Source organism: Macaca fascicularis, chromosome 18 (assembly GCF_037993035.2).
Source record: "Macaca fascicularis isolate 582-1 chromosome 18, T2T-MFA8v1.1".
Classification (NCBI taxonomy): Eukaryota; Metazoa; Chordata; class Mammalia; order Primates; family Cercopithecidae; genus Macaca; species Macaca fascicularis.
In genome coordinates this window covers 42887807-42907483 of record NC_088392.1, presented here as the reverse complement: position 1 = coordinate 42907483, position 19677 = coordinate 42887807, and the positions used below count along the sequence as shown (strand labels likewise).

Genomic DNA, 19677 nt, shown 5'->3' with positions numbered 1-19677 from the left:
ACACTTCTGGCTTCTCCACAATTAAGACTACATAACTGCTGGGCACGGTGGCTCACGCCTGTAATCCCAGCACTTTGGGAGTTCAAGGCGGGCGGATCATGAGGTCAAGAGTTCGAGACTAGCCTGGCCAACATGGTGAAACCCTGTCTCTACTAAGAAGACAAAAATTAGCTGGGCTTGGTGGCACATGCCTGTAATCCCAGCTACTCGGGAGGCTGAGGCAGGATAATCGCTTGAACCGAGAAGGCGGAGGTTGCAGTGAGCCAAGATCCCACCACTGCACTCCAGCCTGGGCGACAGAACGAGACTCTGTCTCAGTGGAGAGGGGGAAGACTACCTAGCCATATCCAAATTAAGTCCTTATTATATACGTGTTAACTGAGTTAATACAAATAATATATAAAGTAAATTAGAATATTCTATTTTAATGGCTTTAACATTAATGTGCATATCATTTGAATCCTGTTTAATCATATCCAGAAGTTTAACAAGTGTGTCCTAATGTTCAGGAATTTAAGGATAAAAACAGATTGATCCTCATTAATTTTTCACCTTTCAGATTAGCAAAAATTAAAAGACCAACAATTCAATGCTGATGAGGGTACAGGGAAAACAGTACCTCCACACAACCAAATGGAGTACAAATTGGTGCAATGCTGTGGAAGCTACTGTCGAATTTCTCTCTAAAGGTGAATATCAAAATATTAAATATTCATATTTTGACCCAACAACTTCACATCCGGGCATTTATCCTTTATATATATGTGTAAGTATTCAGAAATATATGCAAAAGTTGTTCATAGCTGCAATGACTGTAAAACTGCAAGAACAGTGCCTGATACATGCTATACACAAAAACACTTCTGAATGAATAATTTAAACAGTGAAAGCCATTGAAGATGTACATCAAAAAAGTACTGGGTAAGTTATGGTACATCTATAAGATAATAGAACTACTACAATAAATCTGCTGTAATAAATTTTCAGGAAATACTGTTAAGAAAGATTGTCATGGTGCAAAACTCTAGGGAATACTATTCACAGATACTACAAACAGAACAGTGTCCCCACTCCCTCAACCAGACTCTGTGCAGTTGGAAAAGGTTTTAAAATGAAAGAGAAGAAACCAGCCTGGCCAACATGGTGAAACCCTGTCTCCACTAAAAATACAAAAATTAGCCAGGCGTGGTGGCACATGCCTATAATCCCAGCTACTCGGGAGGCTGAGGCAGGAGAATCGCTTGAACCCGGGAGGCAGAGGTTGCGGTGAGCCGAGACCGTGCCATTGCACTCCAGCCTGGGCAACAAGAGCAACTCTCTGTCTCAAAAAACAAAACAAAACAAAACAAAAACAAAAAACCTTAAAAAATTGAAGAGGAAAACAAGACTGCCCATGAGAGCACATCAGGATAGTTAATTAAGGAAAGAAAATGGAGATTTTTGCTAGTTTGTTTTTAGATTAGGGGATTATCCATTTTGTTAACAGCAGAACCTTAGCTACAGAGTACTTTGTTTAGTATTATTGTATACACTCATGTTTTCAAGAAACCACAATTTTTCACTTCAAGTGATAAAAATTTTTTTATATCAATCCTTTTGAATAGAAATAATCCCAAGCTGCAAAATTATATACTAATGTATCTTAAATAGAATATACTCATTATGGGCCACGGGCAGTGGCTCATGCCAGTAATCCCAGCAGTCTGGGAGGCTGAGGCGGGCAGATCATGAGGTCAAGAGTTCGAGATGAGTCTGGGCAACATAGTGAAACCCTGTCTCCACTAAAAATACAAAAAAAATAGCTGGGCGTGGTGGCGGGTGCCTGTAATCCCAGCTACTTGAGAGGATGAGGTAAGGAGAATTGCTTGAATTTGGGAGGCAGAGGTTGCAGCGAGCCAAGATCAAGCCACTGCACTCCAGCCCAGGTGACAGTGCAAGACTCCATCTCCAAAAAAAAAAAAAAAAAAAGGCACATAGTCATTACGGTTTTTTGACATAGGGCTACTGGTTTCAAAATCCCAAGAAGTTCTGGAATGACATTTTTGACCTCATGTCTGTTTTTCCTACCATAGCTCTTCCAGTCTCTCCCTTGTTAACTAATTTCTACTCAACAATATGTTGATTGCTTAAAAATCATTTAATCAACTGTGTATAAATTAAAATACACAGCCTTGCCTTAGAACATCAGGAATATGTGGTCTGATACATAGACATGACTGTATCTCTTTTGACTTCTGACGATTTTTAATTCTCAGTTCCCAAAAGTAAACAAGTTTCTCCATAGCATTATTCTAAATATGTGATATTCACTAAACTTTTATTGTTCTAAGTAGTTTCATCATAAAACCTAATCATTCAAAAATTAACCAACTTCTGAAAGCAATTCCATTGCCCTAGATGCTGTGGCTCTAAAAATATTCAATTAAAGGTCATCATGAGAAATGATTAAATTTTTTCCACTTTTATTTGGCAAACTATATGGTATTTTACTGACATTTTAACTTTCTACCTAAAGTCTATGAGATAATTTATTATATCCAATTGTTTCATCAATCTGACATCTTAAAGATTATACCTTATGAAAATCACTTTTTTTCTCTTTTGGGAAGACAAGATAAGGCAACGTTTATAAAGACAGTGATAGGGGACGGGCGCGGTGACTCACGCCTGTAATAATCCCAGCAGTTTGGGAGGCCGAGGCGGGTGCATTATGAGGTCAGGAGATCGAGACAATCCCGGCTAATATGGTGAAACCCCGTCTCTACTAAAAATACAAAAAATTAGCCAGGCATGGTGGCAGGCGCCTGTAGTCCCAGTTACTTGGGAGGCTGAGGCAGGAGAATGGCGTGAACCTGCAAGGCGGAGCTTGCAGTGAGCCAAGATCGTGCCACTGCACTCCAGCCTGGGTGGCAGAGAGAGACTCCATCTCAAAAAAAACAAAAACAAAAACAAAAACACAGTGATAGGTAGGATTCCTGAAAAACATTATTAGTTTTTATTAAAAGGGTAGAAAGTGTATAAGCCATGAGGCTACGTGTATTTCTGGCATTCTAGCTGAAGCTATAAGCAAAATGCAGGGAGTTTAGTTACTCTTCAAAACAAAATATCTCTGGCATTATTTTATCTAAGCCAAATGAGACAGTTTTGAACACCAAATATGGAAAGTTTTATTTTAGTAAATTTATAATGAGCATACTATTTAATTTTACTGAGGTTAATAAAAGAGAAACTCTGTGATGAACAGAGCAAAGGAAGAAAATTTCTATTTCTATTTGTGAACAAAGTAGGAAGGCAAGGAAAGAGAAAAGGACAAGGCCTCTCCCGTGTCTCCCTCTTGGAGTACCACGGAGCAAAAGCCTACTGCAAGCATCTTCACTTAGTCCCCAGTCTTCTGTCCATGTCTCTAAAACACATTCCACTGTAACCACTACCCTACAGACCCTCTTATCCTCTCTGTCCTGTGCTTAGCCATATTCCTGAGGGGCCTCATGAAGTAGGGCTACTTAAGCATATCACTAGTCTGAATCTTTCTCAGAATAATAGAAAGTAATAAATTTGCTAGTCCTTCAACATAAATAAGGAAAAAAAATTTTTTTAAGTAATAAATTTACAATAACTGCTGGGGCAGAACATATAAATGAGCCACAATATTGTGCATGATACTGTCCAAATACCATGATAAAGGAGGAATTACAAAACAAATTACGGAAATATTTTAACTAGATAAATCAACTCTTTAAAAACAAGGCTAAAGATGAAAGTAAAATCATAAAAGACAAACAACTGGATAATAAGCATTTAAAATACTTGCTCTTGTTGGCCAGGTATGGTGGCTCATGCCTGTAATCCCAGCACCTTGGGAGGCCAAGGCGGGTGGATCACCTGAGGTCAAGAGTTCGAGACCAGTCTGGCCAACATGGTGAAACCCCATCTCTACTAAAAATACAAAATTAACTGGGTGTGGTGGCACATGCCTGCAGCCTCAGCTACTCAGGAGGCTGATCGGGAGAACTGCTTGAACCTGGGAAGTGGAGGCTGCAGTGAGCTGAGACAGCGCCAATGCCCTTCAGCCTGGGCGACAGAACAAGACTTTGTCTCCAAAAAATAAATAAATAAATAAATAATTAAAAATAAAAAATAAATAAAAATTTAAGCAAGATACAAGTTTTCATCTAAAAATCACAAAGATCTGTTTTTAATAGCACCCAATAAAGGCAAAAAGTAACGAGATACGACAGGCATTATCTCACTTTGCTTGTGGAATTTAAACTGGCACTAAAATAATTTGGCAATATGTTTTCAAGAGTCTAAAATGTTCTTATTACTTGATCCAATAATTCTACTCACAGGACTTTGTACAAATAATAAAATGTGAACAAACACTCAATCCTTATTTCAAAGTGAATGTAATAAAGAGATAAAATGCAATACTCCACTTGCTTGAATCACCAGTTTTGCTAAAACACAAATAAAGCAAAAAGCAAAAAACTGAAAAAAAAAAAAAATAGCCACCTTGCCTGCCCCTAGTCAGGCCATACTAACCCATTTACTAGCTCTACCCCTCACGACCTTCTGACTTAACCAAGACAGACTGCAGTACAATCCTGTAAGAAAGGGAAAAAGCACACTGATACGTTTAAGAGTTTTCACATGACTGAAAATAAAAAGGGTTTTCCCAAGAAAGAAAAGAAAGTAATCTTCCAGATCGACTATGAAATATTACTTCCCCATTTATTTCATAAAGAAATCCAAATATATCTGTAAATAATTTCATTAGGCAGTAAGAATTATAACACAGCAAAGCAAAAATTTATTAGTCACATTGTAAGCAATTGATGGGCATTAAATAAAAGCTAAAAAAACACATGTCAAACTCCCTGTGCCACTTTAGAAATAAAATTAAATATAAAAGGTTTATTTCTTAGAAAATCAGTTTAAAAGCTACATTAAATGGAAAATAAATCCCCTTATAAAAATATGAAAAGTATCAAAACACAAAATCAGTATCAATAAATAAGACATGTGTCTATTCCCATTCACAGAGAAGCCACCTGAGTTCTACATCATAAGAATGCTTGAGGTAAGTTCCAGCCAGAGCAACTAAGAAAGAAAAGGAAATAAAAGGCATACAAACAGAAAAGAAAGAAGTGAAATTATTCCTGTTCACAGATGGTAGGCTCTTAAACACAGTAAACCTTAAAGATTCCACACAAAAAACATGTTAGAATAAATGAATTCAGTAAAGTAGCAAAATACAAAGTCAACATGCAAAAATCAATTGCATTTTTATAAACTAATAATAAATACGATGAAAAGGAAATTATGCAGTTTTTACAATAGCATCAAAAAGAAAAATATTTCAAAATTAACCAAGAAAATGAAAACCTGTACAATAAAAACTACAAAACATTGCTGAAAGATATTAAAGAACACATAAATAAATAGAAACACAGCTCATTTTCATGTACTGGAAGACTTAACTTTTTTTTCCCCATCAGTCTGTGTGGGAAAAGAAAGATTTAATATTGCTAAGATATCAATATCACCCAAACCAATTTACAGATTCACTGCAATTCCTCAGAAATAGAAAAACTCATTCTAAAATTCATGTGGAATCTCCAGGGTCCCAAACACCCAAAACAATCTTACAAAATAATTAAAGCTGGAGAACTCACTCTTCCTGATTCCAAGACATATTACATAGCTACTGTAATCAAAATTGTGGTACTGGCATAAAGGCAGACATCTAGACCAGTGGAATAAATCAACAGTCCAAAACCTTTTTGGCACCAGGACCAGTTTCATGGCAGACAGTTTGCCCACAGACCAGGGAAATGGTTTCTGGATGAAACTGTTTCACCTCAGATCATAAGGCATTAGATTCTCATAAGGAGCATGCAATTTAGATCCCTTACACAAACAGTTCACAATAGGGTTCCTGAACCTATGAGAATCTAATGCCGCTGCTGATCTGACAGGAGGTGGAGCCCAGGCTGTAATGCTCATTCTCCTGCTGTTCATCTCCTGCTGCTCACCTCCTGCTGTGCGACCTGGTTTCTAACAGGCTGTGGACTGGTGCCAGTCCATGGCCTGAGGGTGGGGACCTTGGAACAGCTAACCTGGAAATAAAACTTCACATACACAAATACTTTTTGACAAGTGAGGGAAAGGACAGGCTTTTCAACAAATTGTGGGGAAAAAATGGATATCCACAAACAAAAGAACAAAGCTGGACACTCACCTAATACCATATACAAAAATTAACTCAAAAGAGATCAGGCTTAAATGTAAGACCTAAAACTATAAAACTCTTAGAGGAAAACACAGCGCAAAACCTTCACAGCATGAAGTTTAGCAATGATTTCTTGGATATGACACCAAAGGCATTGGAAACAACAATAAAAAATAAACAAATTGGAATTTCATGAAAAAATTTTAAGTTGTACATCAAAAGACACTATCAACAGAGTAAAAACAGCAAGCCACAGAATGGGAGAAAATATTTGCAAATTCATATATCTGATAAGAGATTATATCCATAATATATAAAGAACTCCTAAAACTCAACAACAATAAAACAAACCAATTCAAAAATGGGCCAGAGACTTGGCTATACATTTCTTGAAAGATACATAAATGGCCAAAAAGCACATGAAAATGTACAACATCACCATCTTTACAGAAATGCAAATCATAGCTACAATAAGATACCACCTGACACTCATTAGAATGGCCACTATTTTTTTTTAAAAAAAAAAAAAAAAAGGAAAATAAAAGTGTTGTTAAGGATGTGGAGAAATTGGAACCCTTGTGCACTGTTGAAGGGAATGTAAAATGGTGCAGCTGCCATGGAAAACAGTACAGTGATACCTCAAAATACTAAAAACAAAATGACCATGTGATCCAGCAATTCCACTTGTGGGTATACAGCCAGAAGAATTGAAAAGCAGGGTCTCAAAGAGATACTTGTATACTCATGTCCACAGAATTATTCACAATAGCTAAGACGTGGAAGCAACCCAAGTGTCCATCAATGGATAAGCAAAATGTGGTATCCTATAACACAGAAATACAGAAGTAAAACCAGAAGAAACGGCTAAAATAATTAAGGTTGTTGCCTCTTGAAAGTGAGACTGAGGGGTGAAGTGAGTAAAAGATTACTATTTTTCTTTAAAAATGTATACCATCGTATTATTTAGCCTTTAAAGGGCAGAAAATTCTAACAAACTACAGCATGTTAGAACCTTGAGGACATTAAGTTTAGTGAAATAAGCCAGTCACAAGAGAAATACTGTATGATTCCAATGATATGAGGTACCTGGAATAGTCAAAATCACAGACAGTGGAAGCAGAATAGTAACTGCCAGGGGCTAGTGGGAGGAGAGGAAAGGAAAGCTATTGTTTAATGGGTACAGAGTTTCAGTTTCAGAAGATGAAAAGAGTTCTGGAGATGGATGGCAGTGATGGCTGCACAACATTACCAACATATTTAACACCACTCAACTGTACACTTTAAAATGATGAAGATGATAGATTTTATATTATGTGTATTTTACCACAATAAAAGAATTGGAAAAGAAGAAAGCTCAAATGATATGAAATAAATTTTTTGTTAGATTTCAGTCATGGTTGCAGAATTTTTATCTGTATATTCAAACATTGGGCATTGATGTCTCAATTTTATTATATTAACAGTACATCATTAATCAATAGTTGAAGGTCTCTCATTTCATTTACTCTCTTGTTCAGAAGAAACTGAATTCTCTAACACTTACCTAAACTTGTGGGCTTGATGAGAACATCAAGGACATCATAAAAGGGCAGATTTTTTAACTGCACATCAGGATGGACAGGAGGAATTGGGGGAGATGGCTGCTGCATCTCAAATGTGGGCTTAGTATCTTGAAGCAGCACAGAACCAACAGGAGAGGATGGTGAGTGAGGTGTAACTGAAGTGGAAGGCAAAGAGTGGATTCCAGCCACGGCCAAGTCAGGTTCTACAGGTGATGAGCTACCATCCAAACTGAAAACCGATGATTTGATTGTGGATAAATCAGAAAGTCCTTCAAGAGTTCGTGGATATCGGCGTCTATACAATTCTCGGATTTTAATCTGAACCGCAGGGCTGCAGCCGCTCTTCAATAAATGCAGCGCCCTCATCAGGAGGTCATGCTTGCGTCCACTTTTATTCCGTCCAGCAAAGCCTAGTAATACTTGTAGTTCAGAAACCCTAAAACTAGAAACCATATTCTAAAAGGAAAGAAAAAAAACATAAGCCAAGTCACCCTCAAGCATACAAAAATCCTATCTAAAATATAATGTAAAATGTGATTTTTCCAGCATTCTATCAACTGGCATGTGCTAGTAACAGCATTTCACATACCACTTAGAATCATTACCATTCATAAGATAATCCCGTAAAAATTACATTCAAGTTATGGTGTTAATTATATTTTGTTGTATGAGATCTTAATTTTGTAATCTATAGTCTATTGTTTTCTACTAACCACTTCATTATCTGATTATGCTCTAATGTAACAGATATTTGCTTTATGATTATAAAATCTATCACCAATGAATATACTCATTTTCAAAACCAACCCCTCTCAATATGCAATGTAATGTGTAATGTTTGTTACAGAATTATCACCAATGAAAAATCACAATGTTAGATGTATAACTTTTGATGCTGAGTAGTAAATCTATAAAAATCAAGTCAGAACTCTGATCCAAAATGCAATGAATTTTTTACCCCAACTCAAATATTAAGGAACAAACAACATCATAAAGATATTTTAAAAAATATTAAAGCTAAAAATCACATACATCTTATTTAGCAGTCAGTCAAACTTCTAAAACGATTGAAATTCCCAGCTGGGTATCCAAATGACAAAAAGACCTTTGAAGAGCAAGGAAATGAGCAGTCATCAATCTTAAAGGGCAACATTTCCTCCACGCTACTCTACTGGCTTGTGCTTGGGTGTAAAACAAAGGTTATAAGCAGTTTCAGCTTCACATCACACCTTCTATTTTTTCAGCAAAACTTAATGAATATTTTTAACCCCTTGCAGCCTCAGGAATCCACCTACTTAGTGATTTCCAGTCAATTCTGAACTCAGAGGCAAATCACACTTGGGTCAGATACCACACATGCACCATCTAGCAAGAAAGAGGAAGAACACCTGGAGCTGACCAAAGCCCTGTCAGAAACGTACCCAGGAGACCTACCTGTGGTTTGGTGTCCCATCCCACCCTCATCACTCCTCCAACCCAGCCCATGCTACACACTCCACAGTCACTTAGGATTCCTTTTCAACCTGCTTGTCTCATCAGTATAGTGGAAATGTGGGGCAGTTTCTCTGTACTTTTAAGTCTCAGGGATGGCCCAGAAGCAATTGTTTAAAACTCTATATGGTTTTTAAATACTTGTTGGTATAAATACTTGCTAGTTTACTAAAATGCAAACAGATTTAAATATACCAAAGTCATCCATATACACTGTCATAACTGTACTTTGTGTACTATATATGTCTCCATATTTCATATTGTACAAGTGAGAGGATATTAAATTGTAATTCTGGCAGGCCATTTTATACTCTAATTCAGTGCTGTCCAACACAAATTAATAGAAGACACACATTAAACCTTCTAGTAGTCACATTAAAAAAACTGAGCCCAGAACAGTGGCTCACACCTATAATCCCAGTGCCTTTGGAGGACAACACAAGAGAATCACTTGAGCCCAGGAGTTCGAGACCACACTGGACAACATGGTAACATACTGTCTCTACAAAAATTTAAAAATTAGCCAGTCGTGGTGGTCAGTGTGCCTGTGGTCCGAGCCACTCAGGAGACCGAGGTGAGAGGATCACTTGAACCCAGGAATTCAAGGCTACAGTGAACTGTGATCACGACACCATACTCCAGCCTGCGCAACATTAAGACTGTCTCAAAAATAATAATGATAATTTACATTAACATAGTTAACCCAATGTATCAAAACTATCTTTTCATCTCAACATGCAATCAATTTTTGTAATTTAAAAATAATCATTTTTTAAAGTGTCAGTGGGATATTTTTTCATACTAAGTCTTCAATATCTGGTGTATATTTTACACTGACAATACATCTCAATTTGGATTAACCACACTTCGAGTGCTTAAGAGCCACATGTGGCCACTAGCTACCAAACACTGGACAATGCAGCTCTAAATCATACTCTAAATAGCAACACATACCACAATGCCATGGTCACTGTATTTCAATTTGCTTTATTTCCTCCACATGCAAGATGAAGATTTTATTCATCTTACCTCTCTAGTGCAGACAACAAAGAAGGAAAACAAGAAAACTTTTGGCCTATCTCATAACAAACCAGTCACAGCTTACTCAACATCTCATGCATTAAATGGAAGACAACAGCTTCTTGGGAAGGGTTTACCCAAGCAAGTAATACGATGCATCTTTCCCTCAATCTTAGTAAAACTTCAACTGACTGTGGAACACTAACACTAAAAAAGGCAATCACACAGATACAATATAACTATGATTTTTTCTAATTCAGAATTCATTACTTTGCTTCACTCCTTATACTTACTGTCAGATACTCTTCATTTTAAGAATGTTTTACAGAAATGACAAAGCACAAAGTCACCCTACCTAAGCTTGACTCTCACAAGGAATTTCTAGGAGGTCTCATATCTCATATTTCCAGTGATAACATTATTTGACAAAGGATGTTAATGCAACTGGCTCTATCGACTGTTGTAAACAGACAAAAAGTAAGACATAAGGGCTTAGACTATGAATATGGAATCACAGAATTCTGAACAGCAGAGGGACAGTCTTTGCATTACAAAATGCTGCAAAGATAAAGTACTGCTGGAGACACAGCCAAAGGTAATGAAGTCAACAGGACCCTGTGAAAAACTTCAAGCCAGCAATCAGCAGTTGTTGTTCAAGCCCAAATACCAAGACTTTGGACCCTGGGAAAGTCATTTCCTCCCTCTGGTCATCAATTTCTATTTTAAAATAACCAGCATCCAAAAAAAATCTCTCTCCTTGGCCAGGCATGGTGACTCACACCTATAATCTCAGCACTCTGGGAGGCAAGGTGGGTGGATCATTTGAGGTCAGGAGTTCAAGACCAGTCTGGCCAATATGGTGAAACCCCGTCTCTACTAAAAATACAAAAATTAGCCAGGCGTGGTGGTATATGCCTGTAGTCCCTGCTACTCGGGAGGCTGAGGCAGGAGAATTTCTCGGACCAGGGAGGTGGAGGTTGCAGTGAGCCAAGATGGAGCCACTGCACTCCATCCTGAACGACAGAATGAGACCCCATCTCAAAAAACAAAAAACAAAAAACAAAAATCCCTCTCCTTTATTTAGCACTTACTGATAAAATAATCTCAAAGCAGCTTACCAAGTAAAATTCTATGAATATGTTGTTTGGCAAACCTTACCGGATCCCACTTCCTCTAGAAGTAATACCTATTTTTTCTTAACTTAGTCTTCCACCAAGTTTCGGGCCCTTCCTCCAGTGAGTGGGTGTGGTGAGTAGAGAGGGTTGCCAGAGCCCTCATGGGGGTTAAGGTTAGCCTGCTGACACTACCAAGAACGGATTTCAGTTGTTTTTCTCCATCAACCTCTGATGTCAGTATCTTTAGTCTAATTTTTTCCAAGTGGTTTTTCCACTCCACTGTGCTGCCTCTCAAAGGCTCCCGAGTCAGCCCACTTCAGTTAAAACTGCTATGTGTTCTACACAGGAATTTCCCTACAGAGAAATGTGTTGGCATAATGAATTGTGTAAAAAGATACATAATCTAAATTCCAAACAAAAACTAACATAAATTAAGACCAGAGTTTTATATCAACCTTGTTCCTTTATCAAATGAAAATAAACACAAAATTATTAAAAATTTTAAAACTGGGATATTATATAATTGAAACACTACACAAGCTGAAGGTGCTACCTCATTAGGTAGAAAATACTCATTAAGCTGGGCACGGTGGCTCATACCTGTAATCCCAGCACTTTGGGAGGCCAAAGTGGGTGGATCACTTGAGGTCAGAAGTTTGAGACCAGCCTGACCAACATGGTGAAACCCCATCTCTACTAAAAATACAAAAAAATTAGCCAGGCGTGGTGGCAGGTGCCTGTAATCCCAGCTACCCAAGAACATGAGGCAGGAGAATCGCTTGAAACCGGGAGGTGGAGGTTGCAGTGAGTCGAGACCATGCCATTGCACTCCAGCCTAGGCAGCAAGAGGGAAAGTCCATCTCGAAAAAAAAAAAAAAAAGAACCTCATCAAACAGGTATACATGATAGTTACATGTAATCACCAGTGAATAAAAATATTTCCCTGAGATTGCTCTTCAATTCTAAAACATGAGATAGAAACTGCAAAAACAGCCTAGAATTTGGGGAAGTGCTAATAAGGTTAGAAATCACGGTAAAGGTCAATATAAGCTATGCAGATTCCCCATCTGCTATGATGTATATAATACAGGAGGAGACGAGAAGCCGCTGAGGGCAACTGACAAACTGTATTATTAATACTGCCTACTCCAGTTACAATATTAAAATAATCTACCTCAGGCCGGACACAGTGGCTCACACCTGTAATCCCAGCACTTTGGGAGGCCGAATGGGGTGGATCATCTGAGGTCAGGAGTTCAAGAACAGCCTGGCCAACATGGCAAAACCCCGTCTCTACTAAAAACACAAAAATTAGCCAGGCGTGGTGGCTCGCACCTGTAGTCCCAGCTACTAGAGAGGCTGAGGCAGGAAAAATGCTTGAACCTGGGAGGTGGAGGTTGCAGTGAGCGGAGATCACACTACTGTACTGCAGACTGGGTGACAGAGCAAGACTCCATCTCAAAAAATAATCATCATCTACATCTTCATTTATAAGTAAGAATAAAGAAAAACTACCAGATTAACATAATCCCTCAAAAAAGAGTGACCAAGCTAATGCCATACGTAAGAGGAACTATGTGGCAAGCCAGAAAGATACCTCAGTTCCTAACTACTTACTCTTTTCAAAGGTCACTGCAGGCCCCAGTTCCTGGTCCTGTATTCCTGGTGAAATCATGTAATGCCTATAATTAAATCCACTTTTATTTGAGAGACTAATGGATTTCTCCCTTACAAGACAATGATTACAGTAACACCTAGGGTAAAGAAATCAAATTGAAAATCAACTATTAAAAGAAATAAAGAAAATGCTACATTCCAAATTCAGGGAAAACATCTCCCTAAATGTTCCTATTATTATACAACAAAGATTTAAAATAGTCAATTAAGGAAGCAAAAAAGTAACAATAAAATAAACCAAAAAGGCTGGGGAACAGTTACAGGGTAAAAACAAAAACAAAAACAAAAATTAATTAGAAAACAAAATGCAGTGAAGTCAGACGCACAAAAGGGAAAGTAAACAAATGTATGGTCTTATAAATGAAAAAAAAAAAAACAAAAGACCAAAAAACTAAGCAAATTTCTTTAAACCAAGAAAACAGCACATGCAAGTATATATTCTAACAACTTAAATACAGACAAAAGTGGTTTCCTAGAAAAATATAAATTACTCCATCTGATTCAAGAAGAGGTATATTGTCTTGCCCTCCCTCCACATCCAAACGCATCTACCCAAACAAGACAGCTTCATGAATAAATTCCACAAAGCTTTCAAGGAAAGGACAGAATTCTGTTCCTTAAACTGTTCAAGAGAATAAAAGCCAGGGAGTCAAATACATACATGTTAGAAGACAAATATAGAAAAATGCTGAACACAAAACACAAAATTCAAAAAACATGCAAATTATTGGTTTTCAAACTTCAGCAGAAGACCACCCTATCCAACCAAACTTTTAGGCAAAAACCTATTAAACGGTGGGCCTAGTATACCATCCATTCTTTCTCATTTCTCAACATGGACCAGAAGAAGTCTTTGTGTAACACAATTTATAAACCAATATTAACACATCAATATTTCCTGTGAGTGTAGGCACAAAAGTCCTCAATGTACCCAATACAGTTTAATCTACCAATATAAGAATGGTTTAATATAAATTAAGTAAATTACTTGGTTAAGATGATTTCTATCCTTACAGTCACAAGATTGAATATTTATGTATAAAATTATACAATATATGGAGTTTCCTTTCAAATAATTTGGGGAAAGTAGGTAGGGACATATATGACAAAAGATTGGAGTTGATAACTTCTGAAGCTTTGTACTGGGGACACGAAGAATTTTTATCATTGTAAATTTAAGAATGTTCCGATAACTTAAAAGTTTGCTTGAACAGGGGAAACTGGGTGTGGGGCACGTGGGGACTCTACTATCTTCCTAAGTTTTCTATAAATCTAAAAGTACTCTGGATTTCATTAAACAAAAACTGTTAAGTCTGTTTAAAGGTAAGGTAAAAAAGTGATTATGGTATAAATACTATTTTCCATAAAAGGAACCCAGACTCCTTGGGGAATTGGGTGATTGCAGGTCTGGGGAAGAAAATGCACAAGATGAGCCTAGAACATTTTATCGCACCAGAAAACAGAGAAGCTATCAAAGACCACAGGGGACTTGTCAGAAGGGCAAAGAAAGCATCCAGAATGGGCTCCTAGTAGCCTAAGATGAGAAAATTTGAGCACCAAAAAGAGTAACAACTGCACTGGATTCAAACCGATTAAATATAGTAATGTTTCATTTTATTCATAATAATACTTTAAAAATCACTGATCTCCTTTAAAGGATGTTAAGGGAAAACTTCATCATTATTCTGAAAACTGATAGATACAATGCAAAAAGATTTTTGGTTTGAGTAGAAAAGCCATATGATTAATGGGCTAAATGCTAGAAGAGCATTTGATAAAATTCTATTCATTCCTGATGAACTCTCAATAAACAAGAATAGAAGGAAATTCTGTTATCACAATAACTGGTATCTGTCAGAAAGCAATAGCTAATATGCTAAAAATGAAACACTAAATCACAAAGCTAAGACTTCTAAAATGTATACTATGTTCTGTCATTTGACAGTATTCCAAAAATTCTAGATAATACAAGGCAATATAATTTGAGGGGGTTTTTTTGAGACAGGATCTCACTTTATTGCCCAAGCTGGAGTTTAGCGACACAACCTTGGCTCTCTGCAGCCTCAACCTCCCAGGCTCAAGTGATTCTCCCACCTCAGCCTCCACAGTAGCTGGGAGGCCAGCCCAGGAGTCTCCCTATGTTGTGCAGGCTGGTCTTAAACTTCTGGGTCCAAGTGATCCTTCCACCTTGACCTCCCAAAGTGCTGGAATTATAGGTGTGAGCTAATATACCAAGGCAATGTAATTTTTTTTTTTTTTTTTTGAGAGAGAATCTCACTCTGTCACCCAGGCTGGAGTTGCAGTGGCACCATCTTGGCTCACTGCAACCTCTGCCTCTGGGATTCTTGTGCCTCAGCCTCCCAAATAGTTGGGATTACAGGCACAGACCACCACACCTGACTAAATTTTGTATTTTTAGTAGAGACAGGGTTTGCCAAGTTGGTCTTAAACTCCTGGCCTCAAGTGATTCACCCACCTCAGCTTCCCAAAGTGCTGGGATTACAGGCGTGAGCCACTATGCCCAGCAAGGCAATATAAATTTTTTAAAAGTAACATTTACTATTCACAAATGACAAGATTCTCTATATTAGAAATATAAGAGAATCCACTGAAAAATTTAACCCAATAATATCAAGGCAAAACATTGAATTTTCCGTATATCAAATACATTTTCAAGTGACTGAAAAAGACTATTTAAAAAATCTAAGTAACACAAAAACATAAAATGTAAAAGAATAAATTTTTTAATTTTGCAAGAGGTACATTAAACTACAGAATAAAAGAAGCTTTGAGGCCGGGTGCATTGGCTCACGCCTGTAATCTCTTTGGGAGGCTGAGGCAGGTGGATCACCTGAGGTCAGAAGTTCAAGACCAGCCTGGACAACACAGTGAAACCCCGTCTCTACTAAAAATACAAATATTAGCCAGGCATGGTGGGAGGGTGCCTGTAATCCCAGCTACTTGGGAGGCTGAGGCAGGAGAATCGCTTGTATCTGGGAGGCGGAGGTTGCAGTTAGCCGAGATTGCACCACTGCTCTCCAGCCTGGGTGACAGAGTGAGACTCCATCTCAAAAAAAAAGAAAAAAAAAGCTTTGAATAAATTAAAGAGACTGCATCACACATGTTACTAAAAATACTCAACACTGAAAAGGTATCAATTGTTTCCAAGTTAAAAATATAAAAAAACTCCAATGACTGGTTAATGAGTTGGAGAGTTTAACAGACCAAAACCTTAATAAAGAATTAAATAAAACATATAATATGGCAGGTCATGATGAATAAAATGAACAAAAACAAAGGAGTAAGGGAAACAAAAAGTGAAGAAATAGAGGATTTGCCATTTTAAAGGGGGAAGGTCTCACTGAAATAGTAATTGAATAAGTAACTGAAGCAAGAGGAAAGCACTCTATGGATATCCGAAGAAAAGCATTCCAAGGCATTCCATAGCAAATGCAGAAGTCCTGAAGACAAAAGCAGGCCTGACACATTCAATGAAAGTGAACTGCAAAAAGCGCACCACTGCTGAACCAGAGTAATCTCGAGGAATGAGCATCTGTCGTGATTTGAGACAGGGTCTTGGCTCAGCTGCCCAGAGTGCAGTGGTGCAAACACTGCTCACTGCAGCCTCAACCTCCTGAGCTCAAGTGATCTTCCTGCCTCAGCCTCCAGCGTGACTGGGACTACAAGCACACACCACCACGCCTGTTAATTTTTTTATTTTTAGTAAAGATGAGATTTCATTATGTTTTGCACACTGGTCTCAAACTCCTGGGCTCAAGTGATGCTTCTGCCTTGGCCTCCTAAAGTGCATAAGCCACCATGCTGGTGCCCAGAATGAGTATTAAGACCACAGAATGATGTTCGTTTTTCACACAAAACAAATGTGGGGAGGGAGGTAGTCAACTAAACAAACCTTTACTATATGAAATAACAGTATCAAATTTGTGAGGTTAAGAAAACAGATCTCATCCTGAGAGCATCAGGAAAAATATAAAAATAAATAAGACGGAATGAAAACGCTGAGCAATTAAGGCATATAAATTGGCAGTAGGGTGCAAGGGTGCACTTTGGGAGGCCAAGTGGACAGATCACTTGAAGTCAGAAGTTTGAGATCAGTCTGGTCAACATGGTCCAACACCACTTCTACTAAAAAATACAAAAATTGGGGGGGCATGGTGGCTCACGCCTGAAATCCCAGCACTTTGGAAGGCTGAGGCAGGCGGATCACTTGAGGTCAGGAGTTTGTGACCAGCCTGGCCAACACGGTAAAACACAGTCTCTACAAAAAATACAAAAATTAGTTGGGTGTGGTGGTGGGAGCCTGTAATCCCAGCTACTTGGAGGCTGAGACACGAGAATCGCTTGAACCCAGGAGGTGGAGGTTGCAGTAAGCCGAGATCGCGCCACTGCACTCCAGCCTGGGTGACAGAGCGAGACTCCATCTTTAAAAAAAAAAAAGATAATATAGGCAAGGCACAGTAGCTCCAACCTGGTAATCTCAGCTATTTGGGAGGCTGCGGTAGGAGGATCACTTGGGCCAGGAGTTCAAGACCAGCCTGGGCAACAAAGTGAGACCCAGCTTCTGCCAAAACAAACAAACAAAAAAATGTTTTTAATTACCACGGCTTGGTGGTGCTCACCTGTAGTCTTGATTATTTAGGAGGCTGAGACAGGAGGATACCCTGGGTCCAGGAGTTTGAGGCTGCGGTGAGCTATAATCATACCAGTGTTCCCAGCCTGGGTGACAGAGTAAGACCTCATCTAAAAAAAATACATAATAGAGGCTGGGCACAGTGGCTCACACCTGTAATCCCAGCACTTTGGGAGGCCAAGGCGGGTGAATCGTGAGGTCAGAAGTTCGAGACCAGCCTAGCCAAGATGGTGAAACTCCATCTCTACTAAAAATACAAAAATTAGCTGGGCCTGGTGGCAGGCGCCTGCAATCCCAGCTGCTCAGGAGGCTGAGGCAGAAGAACTGCTTGAATCTTAAAGGCGGAGGCTGCGGTGAGCCGAGGTCACACCATTGTACTCCAGCCTGGGTGATAAGAACAAAACTCTGTCTTAAATAATATAAAAAAAATAAAAATAAAGAAAAACTAACAACAATTCAATATAATTTCTTCCAGAAAACAGAAGATGAGAGAACATTCCCAAATTCATTTTATGAAACTAATATTACCATGATACCAAAACAAAGACACACAAAAAATTAAACTACAGGCTGGGTGCAGTGGCTCATGCCTTAATTCCAGCACTTTGGGAGGCTGAGGTGGGAGGATCATCTGCGGTCAGGAGTTTGAGGTCAGCCTGACCAACATGGAGAACCCCATCCCTAAGAAAAATACAAAATTAGCCGTGGCACATGCTTGTACTCCCAGCTACTCGGGAGGCTGAGGCAGGAGAATCGCTTGAACCTGGGAGGCAGAGGTTGTGGTGAGCCGAGATCATGCCATCGCACTCCAGCCTGGGCAACAAGAGTGAAACTGTCTCAAAAAAAAAAAAAAAAATTAAAACTACAGATCAATATTCATCATGAATATAGATGTTAAAATCCTTAACAAAATATGAGCCAATAAAATTCAGCAACATATAAAAAGAATTAAATACCATGGTCATTATGCACCATGACCAAGTGGAGTTTATTCCAGTATGCAAGGCTGGTTCATTATATGCCACTGCTGCTCAGCATTTTCGCTGTGTCTTATCTGTGTATTTGTTTTGAGATCTATAGAATACATCATATTAACAGTTATAAAAAAAAATCATATTATCAAATCAATCAATGTGAAAAAAGCATTTCACAAATTCAACACCTGCTCATGATTTAAAAACCCGCAAAAACAAGAACAGAGGAGAGCTTCCTCAATTTGATAAACAGGTCTACCAAAAAAAAAAAATTAAGCCAATATTATACTCAGGGGTGAAAGATTGCTTTCCCTCTAATAATTGGAACTGAGGCAAAGATGCCTACTATCACCACTCATTCAACATAGTACTAAAAGTTCTAGCTAGCAGAATAAGACAAGAAATGGAAATAAAAGGAATAAGAGTTGAAATAAAAAATAAAACTATATTTGTAGGTGGAATGATTGTTTACATAGAAAATCTCAACAAATTTACAAAACAACTCCTAGAACTTGTGAGTTCAGCAAGGTCCCAGGATATAACATTAACACACAAAAACCAATCCCATTTTTATACACTAAAAATCAACATGTGAAAACAAGTTAAAAACATCACCATTTATAACACTCCAAAGAAAATTAAAATACATATGTAAAAATGTAACAAACATGTACAGGACTTATATGCTGAAAACTACAAAACACTGAATTTTTAAAAAATCTAAGAAAATCTAAAAGCCGGGCACGATGGCTCACGCCTGTAATCCCAGCAGCACTTTGGGAGGCTGAGGTGGGCGGATCACTGAGGCCGGGAGTTCCAGACCTGTCTGACCAACATGGAGAAACCCCACCTCTACCAAAGACACACAAAAAAATTAGCCGTGCATGGTGGCACATGCCTGTAATCCCAGCTACTCGGGAGGCTGAGGTAGGAGAATCGCTTGAACCTGGGAGGC

At 38.3% G+C, this 19677-nt stretch overlaps 1 protein-coding gene across 45 annotated transcripts in view; it reads right to left on the bottom strand.

Annotated features, from left to right (window-relative positions):
• PIAS2 (protein inhibitor of activated STAT 2) overlaps window positions 1-19677 on the bottom strand; it is a 107850-nt gene that overhangs the window by 72754 nt on the left and 15419 nt on the right. For 25 of the 45 annotated variants that reach the window (XR_012427090.1, XR_012427089.1, XM_074022360.1 and 22 more), the window contains one exon: window positions 7776-8250. The exons of 5 other annotated variants lie outside the window; for them this stretch is intronic. Coding sequence is in view for 32 of the 40 variants with exons in the window: in XM_045377712.3 (XP_045233647.1) it covers window positions 7776-8250 (475 nt within the window). In the remaining 8 variants the exon portion in view is untranslated. Of the gene's footprint in view, window positions 1-7775; window positions 8251-8826; window positions 8900-13037; window positions 13175-19677 lie in introns of those variants that run through there. 15 more of the 45 variants (XR_012427092.1, XM_074022358.1, XM_074022361.1 and 12 more) reach the window with 3 other exon arrangements.